At 38.1% G+C, this 19926-nt stretch overlaps 1 protein-coding gene across 1 annotated transcript in view; it reads left to right on the top strand.

The window, feature by feature from the left end:
- The first annotated feature begins 29 nt into the window (after positions 1-29).
- Positions 30-19926, top strand: part of LOC140148005 (uncharacterized) — a 38131-nt gene continuing 18234 nt past the window's right edge. Inside the window, exons 1-15 of the mRNA XM_072169830.1 lie at positions 30-141; positions 4265-4445; positions 4959-5011; positions 5799-5954; positions 7227-7325; positions 7704-7844; positions 9034-9146; positions 10791-10937; positions 12793-12984; positions 13295-13415; positions 14177-14298; positions 15140-15621; positions 16573-17272; positions 18284-18480; positions 19093-19241. Of these exons, the coding sequence (XP_072025931.1) occupies positions 7235-7325; positions 7704-7844; positions 9034-9146; positions 10791-10937; positions 12793-12984; positions 13295-13415; positions 14177-14298; positions 15140-15621; positions 16573-17272; positions 18284-18480; positions 19093-19241 (2455 nt within the window). The 5' untranslated portion in view covers positions 30-141; positions 4265-4445; positions 4959-5011; positions 5799-5954; positions 7227-7234. The remainder of the gene's footprint in view (positions 142-4264; positions 4446-4958; positions 5012-5798; positions 5955-7226; positions 7326-7703; positions 7845-9033; positions 9147-10790; positions 10938-12792; positions 12985-13294; positions 13416-14176; positions 14299-15139; positions 15622-16572; positions 17273-18283; positions 18481-19092; positions 19242-19926) is intronic.

Below are 19926 nucleotides of genomic sequence, written 5' to 3' on the forward strand. Positions count from 1 at the left end.
GACTGGTGAAATAGACTAGCTAATGTCAAAGGTCATGTCAAATTTTCATCTTGTTTTGATTGCAGTTTTGCAAATGTTTGTGAATGTTATCTCTCTGATTCATGTGGATTTAGTTTAGCTAAAACAATAATGTGAACAAAGGTAGGGTGATTCATAATTCAAGATAAGTTATAATATCGAAGACTAAGACTAAAATACCTAGTCTCAGATTTAATGATTCAGACATGATGAATAAATTTAAGCTTACTCATGTACTTCAATTTGATTTCAATTGGAACCCTCACTCATCTGTCGTTTACTGTTCACGTACAATCACCATCTCTAGTCGCATATGGGAGGGGGTCATGTGCAAAGTGACGGCATTAAATTAAGGGCTGTGCAATAATTATGAGCCGGGGAGGGTAAAATTGGGGGGCAAGAAATTTTCGCAAGCCGACGCGAAGGGGGGGGCAAGCAATTTTTGGCCAGCCGAGAGGGGGGGGGGGGGGGGCAAGCACACATTCATGGGCCGCCTTTTTAATAAAACGCTCTAAAAAGGAAAACATGGAAACGCATAAAAAAATGCACATTTTCCTGCTCGCTGCGCTCGCAACATACATCTAGACCATTTAAGGTTTGCAAATTAGGATCCCAAAAATTTGGCATGTTCAAGGGGGGCAAAGATTGTTTGGCGGCCGAGAGGGGGGGCAATTAAGCGATTTTTGGTGTGCCGTGAGGGGGGCAAGCGATTTTGGCGAGCCATTTGGAAATTTTACCCCCCCCCGGTGCTCATAATTATTGCACAGCCCCTAAATATGTACTTCAATCATTGACCATGTTTACTTGATAATGATTGTCAATATGTCATCATAATTAATGATTTCAAGCTTTGCCTTTAGAATACCTCCACTGACCTTGCATGCTGAAAAAGAAAGCTTAATAATACATGTATGAGTATAAGTTATGTGTATCATGTTCATCATTCTCATGTCAAATGTATATCTCATGGATGCATCATCATCATCATATCATGTCGTACCAATATTATACAATGTAGTCCGAATAATCAGACCCAGAACAAAATATTAATTTCTGACATGATCGTACTGGGTCTGAACTGTTTCCATATGAAATCTTGATGGCAAATTGGACAATAGAAGCACATGGTTCTACGTGACAGCTTTTTAATCCCTATTCAGGTTACGTGAATCACGCTATTGTGGACCATCCTTCTGATACTTGAGTGTTTGGACAAGCGGAACGTTTTTTGTCTACCTCTCTGTTTGTAAACAAACCAGGAGGTCGAAATCGAAATCCTCCTCGCCGAATCGAAAGTCAGCGTAATAGTACGGCACTGCATACAATGTACATATATGTTTTATTTGGTGCGCCCACATGTTGAGTACTGCAGCCCCATATGGAATCCTTACACCACTAAGGCCATCAATAGGATCCATCGATATCACCATTGTGAGAGTGTTACTGCTATGTTGCAGGAGCTACAATGGACTTCACTAGAAGAGCGGCGTAAAACATCCAGCCTCTTTCTCTTGTATAAGATCAAACACAGCATTGTGGCAGTAAATCCAGCCTCTTACCTCACTCCAAATGGCTCCATCCATCACAAGGTCTTAGACAAATTCCAACGTATTCCAGCACGTATCCAGTTGTATCGCTACTCCTTCTTCCCACATACATTAGTGTGGTGGAATACCCTTCCAGCGAGCACCTTGTCATCACCATCTTATGAGGTGTTCAGGGGAGCAGTAGCTGCAGCCAGCCCATAATTTCCCATGGTCTTTTTACTCGCACATATGTAATTTTCTGCACTGATGGCACCTTCACCGCACATGTACCGTACAACTTTATTCCATGGCGGGAAATCCAAGCTGATGGACTATGCCAAGTACGGTATTGCAGTAGAAGTATTTGTGTAAAGAGTAAATTTTGAAATCCAGGTGTGTAGCCATTAATTTTAGGATTGGTGGGATCACCAAAGTATGAAATGTAGAAAACCCATGGCCGACACACTTGGGGACTCAGGGGTATGTGCCCCTCTCAGGATTGGAAAATTGTTGAAAATGAAGGTCTGATTGAAGCTATATGACTGTGTGTGAAATACTACTGATACAAGATACAACAGAAGAGGCTTTTCATACAGTGAAGAATACACAAGAAATGAAATCCAATGATTATAGTGACTGCTAGCGTATCTTTAGTGGTGATGCTTTCAGGCTTTTAAACGCTATCAAGAAACTATAATATAATCGGCTAAAAGGACAGGTTTAAATCATGAAATTGATTGTCACATCTTAATGGATTCACATGTCCTCCAACGGAAACGTCAAAACTGTTTATCACAACATCTACTCGCGGATTGTTTTTTAAATCCACTATTATCAAACTAATCAATACTGTAAACTGCATTTTTATCCAAGAAATTAAAAGAAGAAATACTGATCGATTTACCCAGGTGCACACATGCACAAGTGCATGTAGATTTTTGCTTTCTAATGTGCATATAACTTTTCTATACATAGACTAGTATGCACACTGTGCATGTAACTTTCCAACCACCCATCATCCACTTCATACAGATAATATCGGCCCTGAAAAACAGGCCATGTTTATAAAGTTGTTGAAAATTTTACCAAATAATGTGTGAATACAGGTGTTATTTCATTTTGGCTCCTGGTGTATCCAATATTTTACAATACAAACTAGAGGACCAGGAGCCATCTTTGGGACCAGGAGCTCCTGGTCTAGGCATAGTTAAAAAGGCCTGATCAGGAAGCTTGTAGCACACAAATTCGTATTGCTATCTGATCTGAAATACACAGAATGTAAACAAGGAACTTGAAGGAAAGAAAGTGATGTCATAGGGTTAGCGTAATTAAATCCCCTTGAGGAAAGTATAGGTGCATGTGTGGAGCTGCCAGGGGTGCATTTGCTTGAGGAGTCTAGCCAAGAATTTGCTCACCGATAGCTTCACATTCTAAGCTAGAGACCATTGCATACAAAATCTAGTCGGATTCGCTGAAGCATGACACCGTGTAAAGCAAGTTCACTTTTAGTTCAGTAATGGAAGTTCAGAAGTAAACACAGCCGATTGCATCTAAAAAGTTGCTAAAATTACACTTCAGCAAAATTTTAGACTGTCCAAAATAGGCAAATCTTGCTCAAAAGATACAGTTGACTCTTCGAAATAACTTTCATCCAAATTTCAACATTAAACAGAATCAATAACCTCAGGTGAAAAAAGTCGGACTGAAAAAACGATAGCAAATCACTCTAGCATCGAATGCGTAACTATTGTGTGCAAATTCTAAGCTAGAGTTCTCGAGTAAGGGTGCATGCAACTTTTTGCTGTTGCATGTAGGTTTTCTGTTCTACATGCAGGAGTGCATATACCTATTTGTGTAAATCGAACCCTAAATATTGCTTAGTTTCAATAATGCTTGCTTACTGATCGAGTCTCCGTGATGGTGTATTTCCAATCATTTTGCAATATGGTTGGAAAATATTTTCAAGATGCGAGATCGCCATTAGGCATGACCTGGTAACCTGCATACAAATTGAACTCAATCGATCGTCTAAACCAGTTCACCTGTGGTGTGCAGAATGAATAGAATCATTGTCGGAACAAGGATTGTTACGATTTTGTAAACAAATCGTTTCACTGGCACGATTCGAGAATGTAAAGTTCAAGATCCTACTTAGTTAGGGATCGTTTTATTTTAACTTCTGGCATGAGAGATTGAGAATGTGGGTTAAAGATTAGCCACTCTGTGTTCTCATTTTGCAACTAAAATAGGCTTCTCATGAAGTTTGAATTGACAGGCTAGCCAATCTGTTGTAATTTTAAGATGGCGGATATGCCAAGCAACCTCACTACATTCGGGTATGTGAGGGTACTTGACCAGAAGCAATTTGGTGGATCTTTTTAACACTATTTTTTTGCATACTTGGCACTTACATTTTTCAGAGTTCTGGGTATGCGGTAGTGATCAATCCCTTTCTCCCTTTCTATCATTCACTCCATGTATGATTAATCATGGCAGCTCTCATACAAGTCAGTTCCATCTGTCCATTTATTGACAAATTTGAGCAAATCAAACAAGTTTTTTATATGATCACAATGTTGAGGGTATATACTATGCAGGTTTAATTTGTCCACTTTATTATATTTTAATAATAGGGGGCCTAATCTATTGAAATTATACACTTTATTGTATTTTAATAATAATTTTATTAATAACATTTTAATATTGATTACAATTATCAGTTTCAGTAATAAAGCAGGCAATGCAGCCAGAATTGGTTACTACTAGTCAGGATGGAGAGGACCTGGGTTATGTTTGGGATACTGCTGCTAATTTGCTGCTGTATGACGAGTACAACTATTACTGCTGCTTATAGAGTGGTGAGAGAACCAGGAAGAAATACTGGCAGGTTTAGAGATGCAGGTAAGAATTTTTATCAGGGTGTTAGCTATCACTATGGACCACAATGGCCTCATCACAATAGCATAGTTCTTTAACCTCAATTAAACAATCATAGTGCAAAATTTGACCTCAAGTTGCATAGTATGAGTTTTTGTACCTAAAGTTTCAAAGGTCATTCAATAAATGTACAAATGTATTGGGTGGTTAAGAACTGTGTCCCTGATAGATGACTAGATGAGCATGTTGTCTAGTGTGTAGCCATGACACCACTCATCATTTTGGATGGACAGTTTGCCCCTGTGACAGGCAAAATTAATAGCTTGGACATATGCTAAATTCTACAAATAATGCTTAAATACATCCTGTGAACTCAAAACAAGGCCAGACTATGGAAAAATAACTTAATTCGTGTACATGCTTGGCAAGCCACAATGATGTTGTTTTATGAAATTTGCAGGATAAGATGATTTAGGAAATCTGTTTTCACCTATATTATCTAATCAATGCATTCATTCTGTTTATCCTTTTTGATAGGTAGAGGATATGATAAACCAAAAACATACCAGCAACATGGATTCAATCCAAAGGTAAAGCTATAGCTCTAGAACTCTGGTGACAGTAACCGTTTGTACTTTCACAAAGGCCAAAAGCACTTAATGTTGTAAAACCGGGAGGAATTGCTTGAATGCACCAATACAAAGTTTAAAGGTTCTTCAATTCTTGATTGAACCAATACACAGTGTGTCTGGTCACAAGAGAACCAATTTGAGAAGAACACTGGTAGTCTGTCATTTCTAAAACTAAATTTATACTTAATTTCTTTTGCAGAAAGCAAATCGCACACAGGTTCATTGTGCAATCAACGCCACTTTTGCACACTAAGCATGTGTGCGACTGGCTTTTCCGCAAACTGGATAGTGATTGAGCATAGATTGATGCCCTCAGCTGGTCAACACCATAAATGGCATGTGCAGTTGGTGATGAGGAAGGATTCAGTCTAGAATGAGTATAAATTCAGCTTACACAATGACTAATAATAGTAATATACATATAGGCATAAAGACCTGTTCATATACCGTTACTAGAATTAATGTTCAGTCAAATATTAACTGGAACTGATTACAATATAGTGATTTGCACCCGCCGCATTTGACATTCAATCGCTATATATCGTGAATTTCAAACCAGCTGGATATAGGCATCGAATTTTCAAAGGTCTCAATCAAAATGTATTGGTTTTCAATTTGTGTCTACAAGCCTTTTTGAAGAACGGCAGATATAAAGGAGGTTGATGTTCAGTTTGGGTAGTAAAGCGTCATTATATGACATATGTGGTAATCCCTTTATGAGCACAATGACTCCCTCACTGTACAGGATCCAATGCATGGAAGTAGCACAATGCACACACAATGGGATTTCTACACTGCACCTTTCACATCTAGGAAAAATGTCAACCAACAACAGACTTTTAAAATGGCAGCAGAGGAAGCGGCAACTGCAGACATAACAGACCAGGTGGTAACTTTTCAGGTACACAATTCCTTCCTTCCTTCCTTCGTTCCTTCCTTCGTTCGTTCGTTCCTTCCTTCCTTCCTTCCCTCTTTCTATCATTCCTTCATTCTTTTCTTCCATTGTTCATTTTTTCCTTCCTTCCTTCCGTCCGTCCTTCCTTCCTTCCTCCTTTCATTCCTTCATTTTTTCATTCCTTCATTCTTTCCTTCCTTTGTTCATTTCTTCCTTCCATTGATTCATTTTTTACTTCCTTCATTCTTTCCTTCATCCATTCCTTAGTTCTTTCTCTAATAAATCTCTTTTTTGTTATTTAGATTTCTTGATTTTTATAGATATCTAGATTTCTTTCTAGGTGTCTTTTTTTCGTAGAATGTTATATTTTTCTTTTCTAATGAACCACATTGAAACTTTTTTGATAGTATGAATGGTCAAGTACATTATCTTGTCATAGTATCAGCATAGTGATTCTGTATTATTGTTATTATTTTTTTGCATTTTGCAGAAAAGAAAGTATACCAAGTTATATTTTGTACTTAGTGTACTTTCTGGACCCTTTTATGTTTGTGTCACTTCTCATTTCCTTCTGCTATGAGGTAGAGTCAAAGAGTACCGGCTCTGCCACATTTGTGTGCCGTTCATGGAGTAGAACCATGTGCTTCTTTTGTCCAATTTGCCATCAAGATTTCATATGGAAACAGTTCAGACCCAGAACACGATCATATCAGAAATTAATTTAATATTTTGTTCTGGGACTGATTATTCGGACTAGAATTCATCCTGTTTATTCTTTTTGATGACAGGTAGAGGATATGATATACCAAGGACATACAAGCATGGAGGGCACTTAATGTAACGCCAGATTATTTTGCTTTGATTCAAAGGGTGTGGCTGTTTGAGTTCTGAATGTTATACCATATGCCACAAATACACACTAAGCCGTGTATACATTCGCAAACCATTAAAATTCGTTCAATTTTGGGCCCTAGCCAATGAATGCCAGAGACACATTAACTGCACTCTATGAGCGACATACCAAGATGGTGAATTTGCCATAGCTTTAAGTATGGTGCAATTTTGGGTCTGTAATCTTTTGGTAAAATATATTGTTTTATTTTTCCCGAATTTAATATTTTGTGCACTCTTTCTGTTCCGCTCGCTAGCTAACTTCTCTCAATCTCATAAATACACAGACAGAATTAAAATTCTTTTCTTCACATTTCCGTGTTTATTCCTTCATCTGTTTAAATTATATTAATCCATGCTTTTCTCTACTTTTGTTTTGGTGAGCAGCCAGATTTATGCCAAAAGACAAAGTATCAATTGGAGGTAAAATCAGTGTCTTTCACCAGCTGATGTGCATCATCCACAAACCAGATTTTCACAAGACAGGTAAGTGAACACACCTGCAAAAAAACATCAAAGTAAGCTGAGTTTATACGCTGATAGTTTGTGGGCATGCTATAGTGTTTATTATTAAACTTTGATATCTGTATTGAGGACATTGAGGTCACATAGACATAACAAAAACAAATAACATAACAAACATGTCAACTACCTGTGTTACAGCAAAGATGTCAGATCTTTTTGTAACTGTCTGTGTCATTGTGACAATTGTCTGATATGAGTATGTTACTTCTGATGGCGCATAACAGATTGTGGTAAAGATTTTTCAAGACTTACTCACTGATTTGGTGTTGACTGCAGGCGACAAGTTTTACATTTTCAAAAGATTATCAGTTTTTGAAATTGCTTATTTTTTATTGTCAGATTTTCACCTAGTGGGCAAGGATTATTCTATATTTCTTCAAAAGCATTTAGTAGGAGGTAGTCTGTTGGAGATAGGCAATGGAGTCACAGCGCTAGCTTTGTCATCATCTAATCTTACATTGGCTGCTCTCACCTATCCTGGTAGGTATAGAATTAGTGTGTGTGGGGGGGGGGGGGTAGGGTTAGTCTGTTAGAGATAGGCAATGGAGTCACAGCGCTAGCTTTGTCATGATCTAATCTTACATTGGCTGCTCTCATCTATCCTGGTAGGTACAGAATCAGTGGGTGTGGGGGGGGGGTGTAGGGTTAGTCTGTTGGAGATAGGCAATGGAGTCACTGGCGCTAGCTTTGTCATCATCTAATCTTACATTGGCTGCTCTCATCTATCCTGGTAGGTACAGAATCAGTGTGTGTGTGGGGGGTGTAGGGTTAGTCTGTTGGAGATAGGCAATGGAGTCACAGCGCTAGCTTTGTCATCATCTAATCTTACATTGGCTGCTCTCATCTATCTTAGTAGGTACAGAATCAGTGGGTGTGTGTGTGGGGGGGGTAGGGTTAGTCTTTTAGAGATAGGCAATGGAGTCACAGCGCTAGCTTTGTCATCATCTAATCTTACATTGGCTGCTCTCATCTATCCTGGTAGGTACAGAATCAGTGGGGTGTGTGTGGGGGGGGGGGGGGGGTAGGGTTAGTCTCTTAGAGATAGGTAATGAAGTCACAGCACTAGCTTTGTCATCATCTAATCTTACATTGGCTGCTCTCATCTATCCTGGTAGGTGTAGAATTAGTGTGTGGGTGTGGAGGGGGTGGTGGGATTAGTTTTATAGGTTTTGTACCTATAAGAGGTTCATGGTTTTGAGATCACCGCGGGCCTATAATTTAACCATGACCCGAATAAAAAGCAGTCAATATTTGTTTTATATACCAAATCTTAAGATTCTTGTCATCTGTTTGGTTAAAAGCATTGGTTTTGGGAAGTGAAATTACTTAGTTTCAATGCGAATGGCACAGATTACAATCTGCGATTTCCGCGTAATTATAGTGCGCGAAAACATTAACGTGTGCGTAATGTCATTTTACGCTTTGAACAAAGCACACACAGAACTATGCCCGGGGAATAGTTACTTTTGTGGGCATAGTCAAAACTATGTCCGCGTTATTAACCAATCAGATGGCGGTAATCTGTAGATGAGGTATATAATATAAAATATAGCTTTTATATAAGCTTCCTGAATTTTTGGTGACTAACCTTATGGTGCACCACTGCTTTGAACGCTGTAACTAACTTCTGCCTATTAAATCTGCACCTGTACTTTTGATCTTCCAACAGAATACCAGATGGCAGAGAAAGCCCACCTAGCCAAGAAGAAGAATATGTCTCTGATGACATTACCTCTTCCCAAGTTGTTGACAGCTTTACATAGCTTTCAGTCAGATCCTCAGGTGAGAATTAGGATTTTCAAGTTAAGGTGCATATATCAGCTGGGAGGGTGGAGGAGCAGTTATGAACCAAAAATTGTCACAAGTGGGCTCATTTACATGATTTGCCAAAAATATGGGGGGTGGAGATGCCTAAAACACCCCCAGAATCCACTTCTGTATGTATAATGTGTGTGAAAATTTAAATTGTATAACCAGAGGGCTGACAGTAAATTTCGCTGATCCCTCCTTTTTTTTCTATGTAGATTTAACACACGATTCCCGCTGTTGTTTTGGTTCCACTTTAGCACCCCGTGGTACACGCATGGAGGCCGCCATTTGAGTTTTAGCACCCACTTTAGAACCCGGCTACCTTGACTACGCGTTCAGCATCGCGTACAGTTCGCGTTCCCAACTGTCAATCATTGGAGGTCAATCACCTCGAGCTTGACAACGATATCTGAATAGACTATCGCTAAGTCTTGCGTGTATGCGCGAAATTTAGGTTAATTTTCGTGATTGAAACAGTATTTTTATTGTATAAATCTTGGCCCGGATAGCGGGATTGTTGGTTGATTTAATGCATTTGATAAATTAAGTTCATGGATGCGCTAAAAAAATATAATTAAAAGTATTAAAAAAGCTGTTCAACATTTGAAAAAAATGCACTGTAGCAGGCTTGAAAAAGTCTAACCGTGGATGCAGCAAGCCGTGATTTTACCAGTAATTTTCATGACTTGAACGCGGAGCATGGACGCGCGATATAGCGGTAGAAATCATGGTAGTGTTCCAGGCCTCTGCGATGGCAGGGTAATGGCGGCACCCATAGTTTTATTACATTTATCTTGAGTGGCGCTTCCCAATCTTTATTTATTCCCTGGTATAACCCCATCAAAGTAAAAATTGCGTTTCAATGGGTTTGCTTTTCAAAAAGTATAATGCTGTCAAGCTTTTGTCAGTATTAGTTCTGACTTCTTCAGGACATAACTAGTTCTGCGTAGACTAGCCCTTGTCTACCAAGTACCATTGTGTGCTTCCCTTTGCCTAATGATATGTGAGTAGATTGTCCCTTATTTACTCAAGAGACAGTGGTACTGAAAAGAGCTGTTTATACTGAAGATTCTGTGGCTTTGAAAGGAGACCTTCAAGTGGACTGTGCTCTGAAAGGTAAACATGGCTCTGAAAATATGCATTTACACTTTACAGTATTGTACCGGGGGGGGGTTCTCAGTACAATTGACCATACGGGGACGTGCCGCAAATATGGGTAGCATTTTCAGCTTTGGTATATCAATGACCCCTTTTTCAAAGCCTATTTTGTTATATGAATGGGTCCTTTTTTCAAAATTTTCTCAATTTTTTCAGAAAATAGCCCAATTTTTCCTTAATCTAGCCAAAATTTTCAAATTTTCCCAAAATTTTGGGAACATTGGTAAAAACTAAGACAATTTGGGTTCAATTCGGCCGAAAATTTTGACTTTTGGTATATCAATGGGTCCAAATTTCTTGAAAAATTGGTATATTTATGGGTCGACCACTTTCAAATTCTCAGCGGCACGTCCCTACCAAAACCAAACTTGAGTACCCCCCCCCCCCACTTTTGATGCTCCTCATTCATGCAATTGTTTTTTATTTCAATGTTTGAACAAAATATCTCTTTTTCTTCAGGTTATGTTTACAACTATTGTTCTAAGCAACATTACTGCACTTGTATCCAATCATCTGCCAGATGAGCTGGAATCACTGCTATCAAAGGTCTTCAGTCTGGCACAGGAAACCTATATGGCATTTGATACCAACAAAAATCATAAAATGGTAGGTAATCATTGAAATATTATTTGAATGTATTGGCCTTGGCTAACACAAATCATATAAACCACTTGAAATCATTCTTTTTCATTATCCAGCAGACCAACACCAATGTAGCAGTTTTATAGTCCCATCCCATGTGTAATACTCTAGAAAGTCTACCATCTTTGGGACCATGGCAGAGATAATGCCTTCCCATGATGCATAGTGAATATTGATTCAAAATCGCACATGGAACCTTGCTTTACTCTGCTAAATAGATTGGGCTAGTTTATAGAAACACTGGAATATAGCATGATAGCAAGACAATTCACCTTTTCGGTAAATCCCATAACCCTTTGCGAGTACACCTGAGAACTCGTCATTTGACGTCACGCCGACTTGTAATGCGCAGTAACGATGTTCGATAAGCGATGTGCGCATCGGCGAGACGCAGTATGACGAGTTCTCAGGTGTACTCGCAAAGGGTTATGGGATTTACCTAAAAGGTGAATTAGATTATCTGCTGTGCATTTGGACCAAAATAGTGTGTAATGTATCTCAGGCTCATGGCATTTTTGGCTCAAGCCCTAAATAAAATGTTAATAGGTGGACCCTGGGTTTCTGTACCTTAATTCAGTTTGACCAAAATTCCTTCTCACAATACAATATGCGGGGTGCTAACAGCGCACTCGGTAGCACCCCACATACACATGCCAGCAGAGTGAAGAGTGAACAGTATGCGTTCTTGTGCAACATACGCTACGGGTTGATATGCAAAATGATGGTAATTTTGGTCAAACAGACTTCAGGTAGAGAAAACCAGGATCCATGTATTGGCATATTAAAGCATGAGCATATGTAGCATGTAGAGCTTAGGCCATGCAATTAGCAGATCGAAAGAAGAACATCCAATAAACCCCTTAGGCCATCTTAATTAAATCCTGTGTCTCAAAGCTGTCGCACGCGTTAGTAAAATCCATAAAAATTGTGCTCGTAGGCCTCTTTGAAAATCAAGAAATTCATTTTTTTTATCTCTTTTTATTTTTTTTAACAAAAAGTTGAAAACAGAAGTTTTCGATTTTTTTCGCAAACTTTGGACACAAAAGTAATAAAAGAGAAGAATAATAGTTTGTAGCAGTGATTCTTTTTTTCTGCTATTCCAACATTTGCAACATTGGGTATTTTTTGCAAAAAATGCTTGTCGGAAATCCTGTACTGACACATAAAAAAAAATTTTAAAAAGAAAAGAAATACAGTAAAAAACACCGCATTCCGCATTAAGTTTTCAATTTCTCACAAGCTTTGAGACACGTGATTTAATTAAGATGGCCTTATCAGAGTTCTTTTTGCAGATTCATTTTGTGTACTGTGTAAATATGGAGGTGGGGTCGTGATTGATCAACTAATTGAATCGCATCATGAATTATTGACACCTCATTCGTTAAGGGGGTACTACACCCCTGTGGTAAATTTGTGGCTATTTTTGCATTTTTCTCAAAAAATAATAACACACTGGTAATAAAAATTATGTATATTATTGGGGCAAGGAATCCAATTACTACACTGAAATTTCAGTGACTCAAGACAAGCGGTTCAGTATATATGATAGGAAGCGTGGTGCGTGCTAGCGGTACCTTATTTCTTATCATAAATTACAAACCACTTGTCTTGGGTCACTGAAATTCGTGTAGTAATTGGAGTCCTTGCCCTATAATATACATAACTTTTGTTACCACTGTGTTATTAGTTTTTGAGAAAAATGCAAAATAAACACAAATTTATTGAGGGGCGTAAAATACCCCTTAAACAAGCTATGTAGCATTTCATGATCTGAGATAATTATTGTGTTTATGTGACAAGTTCTTCTTCTTTTATGCAGGAAACATTCTTCAGCTATTGGGGTTATCCCGAGCAGCTGTTAGAGAATAGCTGTTCGGTGCCAGGGATTATATCGTGTTCCGTTCATCATGTGATTGGGTCACCAACATCATGGGATAGGTCATTGTGGAAGATTGTACCAAGTAAAATCATCAGGAAAATGCCATCAAGTGTTTGCCATGGTCATCAAGAGGTATAAAATAGTACAACAAATGGTAATATAAATGCGGGAGTGCTATAATGCTTACTGCATACGCCATTTTGTTTTGAAATTCGATTTATGAAATTAAAGAAAATATCAACTAATTTTGAGTAGAACATTCATAATATAGGGTAGGTCTAAGTGAGCAGAAAAAAATCAAAGGCTGCTGGATCAAAGTTTGGTAAAAAATTTTTTTGCCCATTTTTCAAGAAGCACAATATTTAGTGAAATCTGAATGATCAAGTACTGAACATTGAATGATGTATTTTGATGTAGTACATATGTCCTGCTTATTTTTCAGTGCAAATTAGTGTTTAAGCGAAATAATGACAGCACTCATCAGTGGCTACAGGCTCAGGATTGGAAGTCTATAATAGCAATGCCAGCTTGTGGCATGCCACTTAATGCATTGTTGCAATTAGGTAAGTTCAAATGTAGCTTTTATTTATTGCATTTTACTCTTGATTGTTCAAAAAAGTGACAAGCATATGAGTGACAAAATATGTTAATCCCATTAGGACGACCCTCTTCATTTAAGTAAAAGGGGCACTTCAATAGAGGGCTTGCATATGTATCAATTTCATATTGAAGTGCCCCCCAATTTATGCATCTACTTGCTTTGATTTGGACAAGTTGTGCCCTTGTCAGATTTTTTTGTATAATGTGATGTGTCATGTCAAAAGCAGACACTTTTGAGCAGGTTATGAATTTTGAGGTTTTTACATATCTTAAATAAAGAGATATTTTGCTCCACAACACCGTTTTCCCCAATGAAATCGGACATTCCTAAGAGAAGATATTGAGTTCGGAAGTTATGGTATTATAAAATTGAAAATTGAGATACCGGCCTTAAAAATATTATTGACAATGTTGAGAGTAGGAATTACAAGATGCCAGTTATATTCCGGTCTGAAACTATCAGACAATATTTTTAACATTAATAACATCACAAATTCACAACAAACTTAAATTGTGAAAAAATCACCCACCGGCAGATTTTTGGCTATTTCTCCATTTACGATCCTGCCCAAAAGTGTCTGCTTTTGACATGACACATCACATATCTCTTATTTGTTTATCTTTGTTTGTGTACTCTATGTTTCAACATTCATTGAATCCAGTAAGTATAGCACATCAGTAATGTACGTATGGAATTCATCATAGCTCTTATCATGTTTTATAGGCTTAACAGCTCAGAGTCGTGAATCTCTTATGACGCCTGTACTGGAAGCCAACATAAATATGACTGGGTTATCCTCTAGAGACCTGTGTATATCAAGACAAGGAATACACAAAATGCCTAAGGTGAGTGTGGAGAAGGAAACACCATTGACATGTATCAATACATAGTGGTTTATTCAGGCTGTATCAAAATGATTGGTACCCATCAGCTTCCAGTGATTAATATGAACAAGACTATCACATGCAACATATGAGATACCTTAATCATAAATGAATGTTATAAAAGGTCGTTAAACCTGGTCATTTCAAGAGGATCCAATGTTGCATATTTCAATAAACACCATAAATTGATGGATAGCAATTAACATTATGATTTTGACACAGCTTGTATGACTGTGATATCACTGCATCATCATCTAGCAATTATGGATATCAAGGCAAGGAATACAAATAATATATTGGGCTATTCTATGTAGTTGAAATCCATACACCCCCTATAGAAGACATGACCTTAATCTTCTACATAGGCTGTAGATTTCAAATAGAGTCACCCATTCAGGTAACCCCATTTGAAATTCACACTTCCAATGTGGTAGATGAAGGTTATGTCTTTCGTAGGTGATGTATGGATTTCAACTGAAATAACTCATTTATGTTCTTGCATATGAAATTAGTATTAATAAAAGTACCCACTGCACTTTTTACCAATAAACAGCAACACATTTCCTTTCTATAACCGCTTTGTGTACATGTTTCAAAATATTTGCTGTTGTACAAAAGCTTTCTTGTTGTCATATGCGTTCAAATAATTTCAGCAAATATCAGTTAACTAATCGCTTTTTAATGAAATAAATTCAAATACAATATTTCATCTTGACAAAACCAATTGAGTTTCTACAAACCTAATGAACCTCTTCAAGAATATACACTTTTTAATACTAAAATACCTTTTGAAACCCTGTAGCATACCAAGATTCTTAACAGGGAGAAGGAAGAGGAACTCCAGCATCAAAGTGTACTCCTAAATCAGATTTGGCAGACGACAGTACCACCAGTTGTGTCGTCTGCTAACCAACATCATCAGTTTGAAATACATGGGGTACAAGAACCACCCATGTCCAGAATTGAACCACAGAAAATGTTTGGTGAAAATATGTATCCATCAGAAGAACTCGATCAAGATAAAGATGAAGAAGAAACTTTTCTGAAGAAGGATACAAAGGATACAAACCCAAAGGTTGGGGTCAAAGTTGACTGGAAGGTCAATAAGCCATATCAAAGTCATCCTGGCATAGATGGCAAGCTTACAGCGGAGGATAACCTTGAGATGGAGAGGAGAATGGAGGGAGATGTTGATTTACCAGCTTTACATCAAGAAGTGAATCAGGAGGATGGAGTTGCACACTTGTGGCAGAGAGAGATGGGCGTGGTAGATGATAACGACAGGTAGGTTTCTAGGCTTTCTGACCTTATGAGAGTGTGCCGTTTTATTCAGCACTCCTGCCATATGTTTTGGTTTCAATTCTTATATTTAATGATAGAGTTGAGAACCTGGTCAGAGATAATGATATAACTTAGAGATGATGTTGACCAATTTCTTTGGTTTTGCAGGAATATTATGGTTTGCACAATAATAAGCATATTTAATGTTTGAGCCCTGCAGTTACGTTAGTTTGCTGACATGAACAATTTGCGCTAGATTGAAATTCTCCTATACAATCTACTAGCTGCTAATTGTCCGAGTTAACCTGTAGGAATCCTCTGGGAGCTGATCCTGGCTGTGGTGGTTATTCTAGGTGTAGGGTGTTTAGGGTAATGCACGTGTGCATTGTGCAGTTGTGTGTCTCTGAATGATGTGAAATTGTTTATGGGGTTCGTTGGGCTACCAGGGCTATTGACTTACTGTAAAGAATGATAATGTAATTGTACTATATAAATCTGTGTTGATTTGATTTGAATTATTTGGGTTTTGACAACCCTGGATAACCCAAGAAAGAACACTTCATTTGAACACTGGGATGCATTGGGAACAGTCAAGGGTTAACATGTACCCTACTCTTTTTGAAACTGGCTGTAAGATACATGTACAGGCTCTCTGTACACAGGACCGACGGCTTAACGTCCCCTCTGACGGATGGAGTACTTTAATGATTCATTTACCCAATTATAAACGAACCATGGGGAGAGCGGAAGTTTGAATTTAATCCCAAAAGTCAATATCATAGCAATAGTTGTTTTGTGCTGTGTTTTTTTAATTGATGGTTGTAACTCTATCAGATATTACACTCATAATTCAGTGTGCCTCATTGTTCCAGTCAAAATATGAAGAAGAAAAAACATTGACTTTTGTACATTTTGTGCACTAAAATTATTGTTCATTTTGTTTTCTTCTCATAGAGAGAATCTCAAGAAGGGAGCGCTCGATAAAATGGGTGAGCAGTGGGATCGAGAAAACCACCAGCAAGACCATGCAGTTGCCATCATGTCGGAACAATACAAATGGGCCGCCATCGACAGGCTCTGGACAAGGGACGAAGGGGATGATACCGACATGCTGATGAGTAAAGGTGATAGCAAGCCTGGAATGCAAGAAGGACAAGTATACAAGTATGATCAGGAGCTTGGCAAAATGATTGGTTCGCTCAATGATAACGATAAACGTGTTAGAATGGAGATGAAAAATGGTGGACAAAAGGATGGTGCGATCAGAACAAAAGGAAAATTGAAATTTGATGGTGGTGTTCAGTACGGTCAACAGAAAGAATCTCAAGCTTCTAAGATAACTGATAAAGAGAATATGTCACAAATTAGGAAGAAAATGTTCAAACTTGATCATAAGAATCCAGATATTGATAACACAAAAGAAGATGCTATGCAAGTCATGACAACGAACAAACTGACAACTAAAGTCGGTACAAAGCCATCAGTTGTTGAGCAGACAAACCATCAGAAACCTGATGAGCTGAAACTGCAGAATAAAGAGGAGGTTAAAAGGAAAAGAGAAGACAAGAAAACAAATCTGCAAGAAATACTCAGGAATAATAGCCCAAAAGGGCGGGAAAATCAAGATGGAGGAGGCATTCCAAAAGTATTTAAGGTATGTTGAACATTTGCTTCATAGTAAAGTTTGTGTGAAAATTATCCCAAAAGTAATAATGGATGGAAAAACAATAATGAAACTGAAGTTTGAAGTATACATGTACATTGCTTGTGACTTATGCCAATGTTGACACAAAATCTCAAAGATCTTCATTGGCAACTCAAAAGTATGACTCTGCCAACATCAAAGTGACCAAAATAACCCAAGGTACATACGGCTATTTGCCTTGGGTGCCCAATAGCTTTGCCTTGGTGCCCTTTTAAATGTGTAGTACCTGGTTTGGTCATTATTAGCATTACAGGGACTAAAATACACAAGGCACCAAAGGCAGTTTTTCTTTGTTGTCCCACATCTTTAGCATGTGGTTGCCTTGGTGCCTTAGCATGATTTAGCAAATTGCCTTGAAAATAAGTGTCCACACAAAACAAACTTTGGACCCTGCTGAGTCTAATCCATGTTCTAATTGGACCAGGGCTTGAACTCAACTGGTCCATCATGCTTTCAGCTGGACCAGTACTAAATTAAAGACCTGATTGGGCAATTCCAGTTCAAATTCATACAGCCCAAATGGAAGACATGACCCTAATCGTCCACAAAGGGAGTATGAATATCAAATGGGGTTACCTGAATGAGTGACTCTATTTGAAATCTATACTCCCTGTGAGAGATTAAGGTAGTGTCTTGCATAGGGTGTATATGGATTTCAACTGGAATTAAATAGACTCTAATCTAAAGGAGGACTTGTGATATTGCGTGATGTTGTCAACAGAATGGATTAAATATTTGGATGCAGTGTTAATGCAGATTGCCAACACTTCATATTTGAATTTCATTATCATTTTGGTATAAATTAATGTTAATGCAACATGTTTGCAAGTGGTACGAGAGGCACCATCAATCATATTCTGTCTTATGTACCTTTTTAAAAGGTTTTAAGTGACATTCTGAAATTCTGAAATATTTTTTTCTGTTAATTTTTTTCTCCTGTTTCGTTTCTCCTAACTTTAGAGACACCTCTTGGAGCTTGAGAATGCAAAAACAATCAATTTCTACACTAAGCCACCAAATCCAGATCAAAATCAGGATAAACAGCAACCTGCTGCAGATATCACAAAAGTAGAAGTTGTAGCCTTTGATGAGGATGCAGATCTAGATGGAGATGACAGAGAGTTCTTGATGGCACAAGTGTCAGAGGAAGACGAAGGGTAAGGCAATAGGGATCAAATACCTTGACACATAACTAATTGAGGAAATTAAGTTTTGCAAAAAAAGCTTTAGAATTGGGCAAAACACCAGATGATCTTCCTTTTTGATACTGTATTCTAATCATGTTAGCAGCCCATAATAGCTTATTTTCAAGGATTGAAATAAAAAAGGAGTGTCACAAGTAAGTTAGATTTGCAGTATTTAGTGTATGAATGTGATGCGGCACATCAAAAAGGGGGGGGGGGCTTTGCAACAAAGTGCTTTTCAAGATTAACTAAATTAGGATATTAACAAGAATTTGGGATGCTTTTTCACTTATAAATTTATATGAATTTTGGTGTTTTGGAGAAAGTTGTATCTTGGCCAAATGTTAAAAAGACTATCAGTGAGTAAATCTTATTTGTTTACTGCTATATAACTACTGTTATACCTTCATGTAATTTTACATAAAATTAGGGTTAGGATTAGGGTTAGGGATAGGGTTAGGATTACCTTACATGAAAAAATTACATGAAGGATCGACCATAACTATACTCTGACTTGCTGGAGCTCAGTATACTGATGTTTACAAGTTTATGTCAGCTTTAATATGTAATCATTTATTAATTCAGGCAAGCTGAGCCTGATATATCATCTGAAGATGAGGAATGGGACAGCACCAAACTAGACAGGAAGAGTCTATACACATCAGAGTGGTCTCAGGTGGGAGACTTCCTTCAACAGCTAAAAACAGATGCACCATTTAGTCTTCTTACTTACGGTAGGCAATTATTTATTAAAATAAAAGATCGATGGTATAATTGGTATTCCTTGTTGGTAGTATGTTGGGAGGATGGTGGCTGAGCGGAACAGGCTCTGACTCATAATCAGAAGGTTTTGGGTTGGAGCCCCGGCAACGTCATCGTATTGTGCCCTTGGCTAAGGCACTTCATCTTGATTGCTCCACTCCACCCAGGTGTATAAATGGGTACCGGCATTTTCAAATGCTGGGAAGGTAACAGACTCGCTGTGGAGGAGGTGTGGCGACCCCCCTCATAGCAACATTTCACGATGTAGTCTGACCTAATCACTAACAAATGAGAGATGGGCAGGTTTGACTTCAATTTAGAACGGTACACCCACACAAGTAACACTGCGCAGTCATGTTGAATTTTGCCTTGCTTGCATAACTCTCAATTACCAATGGGCCAGGGCAAAGTTTGAGTCCTGAATGGGATATTCTAGTTGAAATCCAGATATCCCCTGTGGCAGATATTATCTTAATCTTCCACACAAGGAGTGTGAATTTCAAATGGGGTTACCCATTCAGGTATAACCTCTTTTGAATTCTACACTCCCTGTATGGGAGGTTAATAAGGCCGTGCCTTTCAATGCAGGGTTTATGGATTTCAACTGGAATAGCCCAATGACAAATAATCATAATACAGTTTGTTGTGAATTGCACC

Source organism: Amphiura filiformis, chromosome 3 (assembly GCF_039555335.1).
Source record: "Amphiura filiformis chromosome 3, Afil_fr2py, whole genome shotgun sequence".
Classification (NCBI taxonomy): Eukaryota; Metazoa; Echinodermata; class Ophiuroidea; order Amphilepidida; family Amphiuridae; genus Amphiura; species Amphiura filiformis.